This window comes from Carcharhinus amblyrhynchos, chromosome 7 (genome assembly GCF_965287045.1).
Source record: "Carcharhinus amblyrhynchos chromosome 7, sCarAmb.v2.hapA, whole genome shotgun sequence".
In the NCBI taxonomy this organism is placed as follows: Eukaryota; Metazoa; Chordata; class Chondrichthyes; order Carcharhiniformes; family Carcharhinidae; genus Carcharhinus; species Carcharhinus amblyrhynchos.
The window spans coordinates 89,536,224-89,549,353 of record NC_137330.1 but is presented as its reverse complement, the minus strand read 5'-3'; the positions used below and the strand labels follow the sequence as shown (position 1 = coordinate 89,549,353).

The 13,130-nt window shown below is 41.8% G+C and overlaps 1 protein-coding gene across 1 annotated transcript in view; it reads right to left on the bottom strand.

Annotated features, from left to right (window-relative positions):
• Positions 1-13,130, bottom strand: part of mdn1 (midasin AAA ATPase 1) — a 187,776-nt gene that overhangs the window by 72,470 nt on the left and 102,176 nt on the right. Inside the window, exons 47-55 of the mRNA XM_080192761.1 lie at positions 12,579-12,724; positions 11,790-11,992; positions 11,289-11,509; positions 10,571-10,684; positions 7,593-7,722; positions 4,665-4,786; positions 3,812-3,945; positions 2,629-2,783; positions 382-502 (exon numbers count right to left, since the gene is read on the bottom strand). Coding sequence (XP_080048887.1) covers positions 382-502; positions 2,629-2,783; positions 3,812-3,945; positions 4,665-4,786; positions 7,593-7,722; positions 10,571-10,684; positions 11,289-11,509; positions 11,790-11,992; positions 12,579-12,724 — 1,346 coding nt within the window. The remainder of the gene's footprint in view (positions 1-381; positions 503-2,628; positions 2,784-3,811; positions 3,946-4,664; positions 4,787-7,592; positions 7,723-10,570; positions 10,685-11,288; positions 11,510-11,789; positions 11,993-12,578; positions 12,725-13,130) is intronic.

Below are 13,130 nucleotides of genomic sequence, written 5' to 3'. Positions count from 1 at the left end.
CTTGGACAATCTAAAGTTTAATTAAAATTTAAAGTTTACTTATTTATTAGTCACACATAGCATAGCACACTGCAATGAAGTTACTGTGAAAATCCCCTAGCCACCACACTTTTGGCGCCTGTTCAGATACACTGAGCCAATGCACCTAACCGGCATGTATTTCGGACTGTGGGAGGAAACCCATGCAGACACAGGGAGAATGTGCAGGCTCCGCAAAGGCAGTGACCCAAACCAGGAGTCGAACCGGCGCTGTGAGGCAACAGTGCTAACTACTACTGTGCCACCATGGAATTAAGCTTTTCTGCTTTCCTCAATCCTGCCATGAGTGCTACTGCAAGGATCAGATGGCACATGAAGGAGGACAGGCCAGTATTGACTAACCTTGAACGGAAGAGGACGACCCAATGAATTCTGTAGTCCCTTCAAAGTGGCAGCCATTCCACTGGGGCTAGCCAGATGGCTCTGCAGGTTCATTGAAATGGTGTGAATTTCTTGAGGAATTCTACATGAAAAGAATCCAAATTACAACACAAAATGAACTCCTGCTTAAAACAATGCTTCGTTATCCACAAAAATGAAAACTGTCTCGGATCCCATAAATGGTGGTAAATGTGATTACAAGTACTCTCTCACCTCTGTGGAATGGATCGTTACATAGGTTAGAATTGACTCATGTAGAGAAACCAAAAAAACGTGGGGCAAGGAAAACAGATAATTGCATCTGTTGAAGAGGTGTACTTGTACCAGAAAAAACACAGATCGGTATCACAAACGCAGACCAGGACCAGAGGACACCCACTGCGCTACACACCCCCCACCCCAAAAGAAGTGTGGGGAACAGGCAACAGGAAAAATAAGGAGAGGGAGTTCACTTTGAGGGGATTGTACTATAGGCCCGAAATAATCAACGGGAAATTGAGGAGCAAATATGTAAGGAGATTATGGATAGCTCCAAGAAAAATAGGGTGGTAATAGTAGGGGACTTTAACTTTCTGAACATTGACTGAGACAGCCCTAGTATCAGAGGGTTTGATAGAGAGAGAAAAATTTATTAAGCGTATTCAGGAGGACTGTCTCATTCACTCATTCAGTATGTGGATGGCCCAACTTGGTGGTGGTGGTGGTGGTGATGCAAAACTTGACCTCCGTTTGTGAAATGCAGAAGGGCAGGTGACAGAAATGTTAGAGAGGGATCACTTTTAAAGATAGCTATGGAGAATGATAGGTCTGACCCAAAAAGTTAAAATTCTAAATTGGGGCAAGGCCAATTTTGACAGTATCAGGCAGGAACTTTCAACAGTTAGTTGGAGGAGTCTGTGGGAAGGCTTTCAAAAGTGTGTTAACCAGGATTCAGGGTAAGCACATTCCTTTTAGATTGAAGGGTAAAGGCTGGTAAAAGTAGGGAACCATGGATGACTTCCAATCTTGAGGCCCTGGTGATGAAGATGAAGATGAAGAAGAAGAAGAAGAAGAAGAAGAAGAAGAAGAAGATGAAGATGAAGATGAAGATGAAGAAGAAGGCATGTGACATGCATAGGCAGCTGGAATCAAATGGATCCTTTGAAAAATATAGGAGGTGTCAAAGTAGAGTTAAGAAAGAAATCAGGAGGGTAAAAAAGGGATACGAGATTGCCTTGGCAGATAAGGCAAAACAGAATCCAAAGAGCTCTTACAAATACATGAGGGGAGAGAATAGGTCAGCTTGAGGATCGACAAGATTAGCAATGTGCACAGCCACAAGGCGTGGATGAGATTCTAAATGAATATTTCTCATCAGTATCTACTATTGAGAACGGCATGAATGTTAGGCAATCTGGGGAAATGAATAACGATGTCTTGAGGAGTGTACATATCACTGAGAAGGGGGCATTGGAAGTCTTAAAGTGCATCAATGTGGATAAATCCCCGGGACCTGATGACGTGTATCCCCGGACACTATGGGAGAAATGTTAAAAGATGACTTGACACAGAAGGGGCTAAAGAGGAGCTGCATACTTCAGTATTAATTTAAGAAGATTCAAGTCCACTCACAAATACATAAAACACAACTTTAATAATAAACATGATGATGATGATGATGTTTGGTCAGGAAAGAAGATAGATGGAGCCACAGAACATTTATCCAAACTAAAATTATGACCGTTATCTACACAACTTAAAGTTTGGCAGCACTAACGATAATGGAGATATGAAGAAGGATTTTCAATTCACAAGGTTCTGGTATTACCTGGATTTGTCTGAGTCAGCTATTCTAGATAGCTATTGTCTACATTTTGGTAGCTCTCGTCCAGGCTGCTGCTAGATCTCGGTACTTTAAGTTGGCAAAATATTTGTTACAGAATGACAATCCCTACATATCACCTCTTCACTGATGATTAGCTTGGAATTAATCGCCCATCAGATTTCAAACAAGCTGTATTGTTATTTGTTATGATGATCCCAAAAACTAAAGATACTAGAATCAGAATATCTTCAGCCTTTGATAACAAGAAATGCCTTCAGTCAGGAGTGCTGCTACATTAAGGCAATTTAAATGCTATTTTGACTGAGTACCAAAGATGGAATACTTTAACAGAACTATACATTCAAATAGTCAGGCTGCTGGATACAAATTATATGGATACTTACTGAGAAAAGTCAGATAGCTGACTGAGATGGTCTTTCAGGAGGTGTTTCATGACCCAGTGCCAGTGGAGAGAGAGCAGTGCGATTCCCTCAGGATCTGTAGTAACTCTGTCTGATATTGCCCAGAAACGATCCCGCCACAAAGTGTTGCACTGTACCTACGGAGGTCAGAAAGTAGTGACAGATGTTGAAGCATGCCCTATTATTGATGTTGGCCATGCAATAGAAATACCAGTTTTCAGTGTCTCAATTCTCAAACATATACCTATACAGACTTTCCAACATTGCTATTTATATTGTACATGTCCTTTTACACTGCCATTCTTAAAATAAATGCAATCTCACTGTAAAGGCAGCATGGTGGCACAGTAGTTAGCACTGCTGCACCAGAGTGCCAAGAGCCCAGGTTTGAATCCGGAGTTTATATGTTCTCCTCTGCCTGTGTGGCTTCCTGCAGGTGCTCTGGTTTCCTCCCTCAGTCCAAATATGCGCAGGTTACGAAGATTGGTCATGCTAAATTGCCCCTTAGTGTTCCAAGATGTGTAGGCTAGGAGCATACATGGGGTAAATGCATGAAGTTACAAGAATAAGGTGAGGGATGGGTCTGGGTAAGATTCTCTGAACGTTGGTGCAGACTCGATGGGCTGAATGGTATCTTTCTGCACTGTAGGGATTCTATGAAATTACACTTTCCTCACCGTTGCAGCACGATGGTCTTTTATCTCCCATTTCCTCAACTTGTACTGCAGACTGACTACTGTGCTCAAACCAAACTGACTTCTTTGCTTCCCAAATTATGAGTTTTGCTGTTTCACTACTTGAAAAACCAAAATAATCAGTATATGAGACTTTAAAATGGAAATTAATTACATACAAACATACTATACATGCTCTCTAATCCCAATTCAGCTGTTGATTGTGCTACTGCACAAGCATTTGATCTGGGTTCAGTAAACCAAAGTATAGGAGGCTGCCCAGTCACCATGTGACATTACAGCTACAACTGAAGTTAGAGATGGACCTCCATCAGAAGCAACACAATAGTTATATATTGCAATTATCCATTACTACACTGGCAGGCCTAGGGGAGGCATTCGTTGGCCTGTTTCATGCATTATATCTTTTCCATGGAACATATTCCAAAGCTAGCAAGAGACACAAGTCAACAACGGTGAATAGTACTTGCCTCGTGGAAGACATAATCCTCCAGACTGGAAAATGGAGACTTTATGCACTGCATCACGCAGGCATCCCAGGCTTCAAAAAAAGCAGCAAGGTGAGCCAAGACTTGGTGAGGCAGGTCATCAAAGTTCATCATTCCTAAAAAACAAAATAAAGACTTCTTTACAATTTCAAAAGTTCTCATTTTCCTTGTGTGTAGTCATCCTTGAGATTATTTGTATGGAACCACTTTTACATCAATTAACACAAAATATATTTCAAACACGAGAGGATTTGTCTGTGTGGAGTTTGCACGCTCTCCCCATGTACGCTCGAGTTTCCTCCAAATGCTCTGGATTACTCCCACAATTCAAAGATGTGCAGGTTATGTAGATTGGCTATGTTAAACTGCCCCTTTGTGTCAGGGGGTCTAGCTAGGTATGCATGGGATTATGGGAGTGGGGCTTGGGTGGGGTTGTAGTTGGTGCAGACCAAATGGGCTGAATAGCCTCCTGCTACACTATATGATTCAATGGTTAATTAGCAAGTTTTAGGTAGCAAATTACATTCTGTATTAACAGTTGCTGAAGCATTAAAGATTTGCTTCCAGGTGTCGCAGCAATTGTCAGGCAAACAGGAATTGACAATGTGATTGCTTCTTCTGTTATTACTCCCAAGTGCCAGAGTTGACATAAACAGATCAAAAAAAATGAAGCTGGCTGTCTTATGGATAGAAGATCTTCCTTGCCTGATTTTATCAGTTCACTGGACACACATTTGAAATCAATAAAGCAAACTTACTTAATGCTAAAAATGAAGAAAGCATGTTATGGAACACAAGGTCATTTCTCCATTGACAGGAGTTCTTGTTTGGTTACCTTTCTGGAATGCAATGGATACCCTTAAAGCACTCCTCCTGCCTGATTTCTTTGCAGCATCAGAAGCCAACAATGCTTTCTCCATGTATCCTCTTTCCTCTCTGTCCATCAGAAGTGCCAACCTACAAAAGCAAACCATAACAAGCATGGAACTGTCTAGGTGCAGAATCAGAGCATGCATAGAGCACTGTCAATTCATAAAATCTCAAAGACACATTAAAAGTTCAAAATGTGTCAGAATGCCCAAAGCAGAGTAGATACATTTCATGAATGATTAGGTGAGTTTTTTCATGCTGCATGATATTGAGCTTCTCAAGCAATTGGAGTTGCACTTATCCAGGCAAGGGGAGAACATTCCACCACAGGCAATGGAGATGGTGGACAGGCTTTGAGGAGACATAGAACAAGTCACAAGTTGCACTGATGATATCCCTACTACTAGGCTTACATATAACCCTCAATTTTATTAAGTCCCGTGCGCTCATCCAGAAGTCTCTTAAAAGACCCTATTGAATTTGCCTCCACCACCACCGACAGCAGCCTATTCCACTCACCCACTACCCTCCGAGTGAAAAACTTACCCCTGTCATCTCCTCTGTACCTACTCCCCAACACCTTAAACCTGTGTCCTCTCGTAGCAACCATTCCAGCCCTGGGAAAAAGCCTTTGGAGAATCCAACCAATCTATACCTCTCAACATCTAATGCACTTCTATCAGGTCGCCTCTCATCCTTCATCTCTCCAAGGAGAAAGGACCGAACTCCCTCAACCTATCCTCAAGAGGGATGCCACCCAATCCAGGCAACATCCTTGTAAATCTCCTCTGCACCCTTTCAATAGCTTCCATATCCCTCCTGTAATGAGGTAACCAGAACTGAGCACAGTATTCCAAGAGAGGTCTGACTAGGGTCTTATAAAGCTGCAGCATTATCTCCCAACTCCTAAACTCGATTGATGAAGGCCAGTACACCATACGCCTTCTTAACCACATCCTCCACCTGCAAGGCCGATTTAAAAGAATCCTATGGACCCAGACCCCAAAGGTCCTTCTGATCCTCTACACTGCTAAGAGCCTTACTCTTGATATTATACTCCTTCATCCCACTGGACCTGCTAAAATGGACCATTACACATTTATCCGGGTTGAAGTCCATCTGCCACTTCTCCGCCCAGTCTTGTATCTTATCTATATCACGCTGCAACTTCTGACATCCCTCCAAACTATCCACAACACCACCAACCTTCATGTCGTCAGCAAACTTACCAACACATCCCTCCACTTCCTCAACCAGGTCATTTATGAAAATGACAAACAGCAAGGGTCCTAGAACAGATCCCTGGGGCACTCCACTGGTGACCAACCTCCATGCAGAAAAAGATCCATCTACAATCACTCTGCCTTCTGCAGGCAAGCCAGTTCTGGATCCACAAGGCAACAGCCCCTTGGATCCCATGCCCTCTCACTTTCTCTAGAAGTCTTGCATGGTGGACCTTATCGAATGCCTTACTGAAGTCCATATAAATCATATCTACCGCTCTTCCTTCGTCAATGTATTTAATCACATTTTCAAAGAACTCAACCAGGCTCGTAAGGCGCGATATGCCTTTGACAAAGCCGTGCTGACTACTATTGAGACATGGATGAGTTACTTACTGCAGAATTCCCAGCCTGTGATGTGCTCTTCTCGTACCACCACCACCAGTACCATCACCCCACACACACACAGATGCTGATGTGGCTGATTCAAAGACAGTGAATGCCAAACAAAAGATAGTTAGTTTCTCTCCTATTGGAGATGTCATTGCCTGGCACTCATGTGATGCAAATACTACTTGCCACATGGGGCCATGCCTGAATGTTGCCCAGGTCTTGCTACATGCTGATGTGGACCACTTTGTTGAGGAATTCCAAATGGAGTTCAATTGCAACTGGTGAACAGCCCCACTTAAATGATTGAAAAAAAGTTATCCATGACAGTAACTGAGCCAAGGACATTGTCCTGTGGGACTCCTGCCATGATCTTTGTGGCTTAGATGACTGGTCAATTGCAGCCATCTTCCTCTGTGCCAGATAGATAGTTATTGACTACAACTCAGCCTTCAACACCATTATCCCAATAAAGCTCACTTCCAACCTCTGTGGCCTAAGACTCAGCTCCTCCCTCTGGATCGAAGTCTGCCTAACCCACAGACCACAATCAATAAGGATAGGCAATGTCCTCTAAGATTATGGGGTGGCACAGTGGTCAGCGTTGTTGCTTCACAGCACCAGAGACCTGGGTTCACTTCCAGCCTCAGGTCACCATCTGTGTAGAGTTTGCACATTTTCCCCATACCTACATGGGTTTTCTCTGGTGCTGTGGTTTCCTCCCACAGTGCAACCATGTGGGGGTTATGTTAACTGGCCGTGATAAATTGATCCTACTGTCAAGGGATTAGTAGGATAAATATGTGGGATTACAGGTAAAGGGCCTGGGTGGGATTGTGGTCAGTGCAGATACGATAGGTTGGATGGTCTCCTTCTATACTGTAATGATTCTATCTGCAACACTGGTGCCCTGCTTCAGTTTCCTTCGGTTTTGGGGAGAGTGCGACTGGAGAATTCCGTGCATAATGTTTTGTTTGTACAGCCCCAAGAAAGCCCCCAATACATGTGACAATAATAAATCAAATCAAATGCGATGCCAACCAGTGAAGTGTTCGCACTCTCGATTCCTTGGTGCCACACTCAGTTAAATACTGCCAAAAGGTAAAAGGTGCTCATTTTGCCCTCTGGGATTCCACTCTTGTACATCCTGGGCCCAAGAATAGGTACTAAAACCTCAGGTAGAATAGACCTGCTGGAATCCAAGCTGAGCAAACGTGATAACTAGAACACATTTTTTTGGCTTTAAGCTCAATTGATTTTGCTAAAGTAATGTTGCTTACCTGTTAGCAATGGAGCAGAGCTGTGTTTGAAGCTCTTTTGAACAATGTAGCCCAGAATATGCCATAGAATTTAGCAAGATGTCCAAATGCTGCTGGTTCCATCGGGGGTCCAAAGGAATTGCAGCACTCTCTGCAAAAGAAAAGTGGTTGAGTGACAGGCCACAGAAAATAGGGATAATGAGTAGGTACTCAGATTGGCAAGATGTGATGAGTGATGTCCCATAAGGATCTGTGTGAGGGCCTCAATCAGTCACATTATTTATTAATGACTTGGATAATGGCATAGGAAATATTTTGCTGATGACACAAAGCTAGACAGCACTGTGGACAATGTAGGCAATTGCATAAAATTACCAAGGAATATTGATAGACCAGGTGAATGGGCAAAACTGTAGCAGATGGATTACAATGTAACCAAGTGCAAGGTTATTCATTTTTGGACTGAAAATGGAGAGATAAGGGTACTTTCTAAATGGTATGAAGTTAAGTACAGTGGACATCCAAAGAGGCTTTTGGGGGGGGGGGTTCAGGTACACTAATCTTTGAAATGCCACAGGTGCAGAAAATATTTAAGAAGGTAAATGGAATGCTTGCCTTTGTATCTAGAGGACTGGAATACAAGGACACATGTACAAAACCCTGGTTAGACCTCACGTGGAGTACTGTGGGCAGAATGTGGGTACCACACTTTCATAAGAGTATATTGGCCTTGGAGGAAATGCAGCATAGGGTTACATGAATGATACCTAGACCTCAGGGATCAAATTATGAGAGCAGAGATTGCAAAAATTAGACCCGTTTTCTCTAGTATTCAGAGGGTTTTGGGGTGATCTGGTTGAAGTTTAAAGATATTAACAGATAAAGACAGTGTAGATAAAGATAAACTATTTCCACTGTATGGAGATTCTAGAACTAGGCTGCAAAATCTAAAAATTATTGCAAGACCATTCAGGAGAGATGTTAGGAAGCACTTCCACACGGAAACAGTGGTAGAAGCTTGGAACTCACCTCCAGCAAACAGCAGTTGATGCTAGATCAGTTGCTAATTTTAAACCTGAGATAGACTTTTTTTTGTTAAGCAAAAGGTATAAGGGATATGAGCCACAGGCAGGTATATGGAGTTAGGCCACAGGTCAGCTACAATCTCATTGAATGACAGAATAGGTTCAAAGGGCTGAATGGTCTAATCTTGTTCCTATAAAGGAAACACTGACTTGCTCAACCTTTTTGACCAAGATGTTTCTTTGATGGATGGTGTAAAGAAAGGAAAGAGATGCTGATTGCACCCAATCCTAGGAGAAAAATATTTGTAAGACAAATCTATACTTGGAGTTCAGTCACTGAAGTGTTGAAGAGGGATGGTTTGTAATTTTGTAAACTTCAGTATGTTTGGCTTAATTAATTAGTGATGTTCCCACCAGTGCATGTCACACAGGTTGCACACATTGATGGTGTATATAATCTAGGCAAATGCAAAATATAGAGGAAATGCAACATTTTGGAGATGGCCTCTTTCAGGTAAAGCCTCATCTGCCATTGCTGATCGTTCACACTTATAAAAGATACCACAATCCTACCTGACTGGGGGATTCACCCGGTGTTGGACAATATTCAACCCCAACTCCACCAAAAACAAAATAAATAAGGAATGGAAGTCTTGTGGGCCTTTGCTATGTGATCATTGATGCCATGCCCAGTAATTAAACTTCCAAATAAATGTACCAAGTGAAGCTTTAAAACAAAGATCAGAAGCTACATAAATTGATACAACTGATATGGAAAGATACTATATGTAACAGCTAAAGAAATGTTCAGGTAGGCAAAGTTAATTCATTGGGGAGAATGTTTGCTCCAAGAAAAATAAACTGCAGAAAGTATTTCGAATTAATTCATGTTTATACTGCAGCATTTTCCTTGCTAAGAGGAGAAGGTTGTTATGGACACAGAGCGGTTTTAAGATGTTTAAGATTGTTTTTAAATGGCTGGAATTCTCTGGTCTCACACACCTTGCTACCACTGCCAGCGAGAGGAGAATTTGGCACTCAGCCAAATCCCTGTTCACTGCAGCAGAACCAGAGAATGCCAGCTGTGGGTGAGGTCAGAGAATCTGGCCCAAGTGTGTTAAGTTTATTGAAGTGCCTTTATGAATGAAGAGTGATAGTAATGTTATAAAGTCAATGAGACTTGTGGATAAAGTACCGATGAAATTAAGAGATTTCAAAGTTATGAATCTTTTTAAAAATCTGGACCATTGTCCCATGTTCTCCGAAGTACAGAGCAGGATTATAAAATATACAAGATTTACAAACACCCAGAGTAAGTTGTTCTCTTGTGCTTGCTCCCTTTGAGAATTTCATATTTCAAGTTAAGGACAAGGGCAGATAGTCAAAGCAATATTAATTATACATATTTTCTCAGGAAACAGTTCAGTTTCAGCACCCTGTTTTGAACGCCCCACTATGAAAAACTAAATCAAATGCCTTAGAAAACATGGATTCACCAAAGCTGGAAAACTAGAGTGTGTCAGGAAGATACTGAAGTTATTGCTACTGGATCAGAGGAGCCAAGACAAGAATCCATAAAGATTTTTAAAATTATGAAGACTCGATGATAGGGAAAGATCACCTCCTCCAGTTGGGGAATAAGAGAGGTGCAGGGGTGTGTGTGTGTGTGTGTGTGTGTGTGTGTGTGTGTGTGTGTGTGTGTGTGTGTGTGTGTGGGGGGGGGGGGGGGGGGGGGGGGCGGGCGGCGGGAAGAGAGAGAGAGAGAGAGAGAGAGAGAGAGGGGGGGGGGATCATCCAAGGGTGAAAGGAACAGCACCATTTAAAATCGGCTTTGGTGAAAATTTCATGCAATTCAGTCAGTTAAGTCCATTCGATATCTCCCAATTATGTAGTTAATTCATCTGAAAATAAAAATGAGCAGACATCCGAACTAAACAAAAAGGCCAATGTTCCCGTTGATAAAGAGTATGTTACCGTTTGCGTCGAGCTGTAGTTGCTGTATAACTTCTTTCATTCCTGCAGGCAGTACGCTGGCGTAAGCTACATTAAGAGTTTTCGCCCCTGCCTCTAACTGGGCACACACCAACTCTGTAGGTACAAAAAGCCACATTGCTAACTCAATTACTATATATACAAATTCTAATAGTGTAACAGAGTAAACTTCGTCCATTTTGAGCTTTCACTTGTCAATGACGCTATACAATCCACATCATATTTTACTGCTTTACATAGCTTTAGAATTCATATCATTCACACTTCACTAAGAATGTGCAAAGTCAGGTTTATCAGTCATACTCCATACATATTTTGTACCAAGTAAACACAAATCTACAAATATTAATGGAATTATTTAAATAATATTGACATCACTTATGTATAGGTGAAGATCTTCATCATTACGTAAGGAACAAATTCAAATACAATTTTGTGCACTAGCAGACATTACACTGTCAAATGCAACTTCATTCTTTCCTGGGATATGAGCATTTACTGGCAAGGCCTTTATACGGCAATGGTGAGCTGCCTTCCCAGTGTGGGTACACACTGTAGTGAGGAAGTCTTCAGTATGCGGTGTCAACTGATGACCCCAGTATTACAAAACAAAAGTCACTAACAATGATTTGACTAACTAGCAAGAAGAAGCGCATCATTAAGTATACACGGTTGAACACTGACAGTTGCGGTACACTACCTGGTAAGTGTCTGTGGTTCTTTGCAGCGTGGCACAACCACCTGGCTCTTAACAGCCAATCTTGATTTGATGCTTTCTCTGTAACCAGCCTGACAGCAGCAGGAACCATTGAGAGCTCATCAGCAACTTGAACTGCTGTTCTATGGTTGTGGAATGAAAGACTGTCCATGTTGCTGGATTGCAAAACTTGCTCGAGATCAGTCAGAGTCAGAGGTCGAGACCTGAATCAGGGAAGGGAGATCATCATCATTTACAAAACATTGTTTTGCAGAAACACCTAACATTGTTAAAAACATAACTCCCAGTTTTTCCTCATAGCTCACACATAGATTTGGAATATCTGTACTTCTGGCTAGGTGACACTTTTTGCTGTGATTAACCATTTTTAACCAAGGGAAACATGAAATGATATTAGCAATTCAGATTACAAATACATTGGAAATAATCCAACTTTTAAGAAGTTTGCCCTTTTCTAAATTTTCCCGAATACCTTCAGCCCACCTGTTGTTGTTCCGGCTCAGTTGGTTCAAATAGTAGGCAAGCACCTGTCCATCCCGATGGACCATGGACAGCATGGATTCCTCCGCTGTAAACATTGCTGATGGGATAGAATCTGGCCACAATCCCAGAGAGACCAAAGAATCACCCCAGGACTCGGGTGACATCAATGTAAGTTTGTGTTTCTCCACCAGTTCTTGCACTTGCTGCAACATAAAAGATGAGGTTGATGACCGTCAAAATAACCCATGCCATATTTAATTTCTTTTACTTTCAACTCAAATGTAGTTTTGAACAAGAAGGCAGAAAAGTGAAGATAGCGCCTCAGGTGAAAGCACTGACAAAACTTTAACATGATTGAAAATACATCCGAGAGATTATGCACCATGCCATTCTGCCGTCTAAATGGTAACTTGCTATTTATAATATTAATAAATAATACATGCTTGGCTATATTCATACCAAAATGCTAACTTCCTTCAACGCGACTCTGAAATCACATATCAACCAACTCAACAACCACTTCTTTCCCGCTGCCATCAAAGTTTTGAATGGACCTGCCATATATCAAGTTGATCTTTCTCAACACCCTAGCTATGCCTGTCACACTACGTTCTGCACTCTCTCCTTTCATCTCCCCTATGTTCTCTATGTATGGCATGCTTTGTCTGTATAGCCCGCAAAAAACAATACTTTTCACTGTTTACCAATACATGTAACAATAATAAATCAAACCAAAAAAGGTTGGTACAAATTGTGAACCCCCTTCAGAACAGAGTTCCTAACCCTTACCTCCTGATGAGCTCGAGACGTCTGTGAAAGGACAAACACTTCAGAGCAAGCTTGATGGAAGGCTTCTGCCAAGCTGAGGCCATGTTTTAGTTGCTGAACAATGAGAACAGCAGCGTGGAGAAGAGACGAGATGGAGGAAGAAGTACCTTTATTTTGTAAAGGAGAAACAAAGTGATAAATCAGAGGCAAAGACACCAGGTTAATTCCTAGGATGAAAGGGTTAACGTACGAGGAGAGATTAAATAGTTTGCGCTTATACTTGCTGGAGTTTAGAAGGTTTAGAGGGGATCTGATTGAGGTATACAAAATTTTAAGAGGGCTTGATAAAGTAAATGTAGACCAAATGTTTCCTCTTATGGGGCAATCTGGAACAAGAGGTCACAGGAATAGGTTGAGGGGCAGTAGATTTAGCACTGAGATGAGGAGTAACTATTTTTCAGAGGGTGGCGAATTTGTGGAACTCGCTGCCCCAGAGGGCACTGGAATCCAAATCATTGAATGGTTTCAAGAAGGAGATAGAGATATTTCAAGCATAAAAAGGGATAAGGGAAT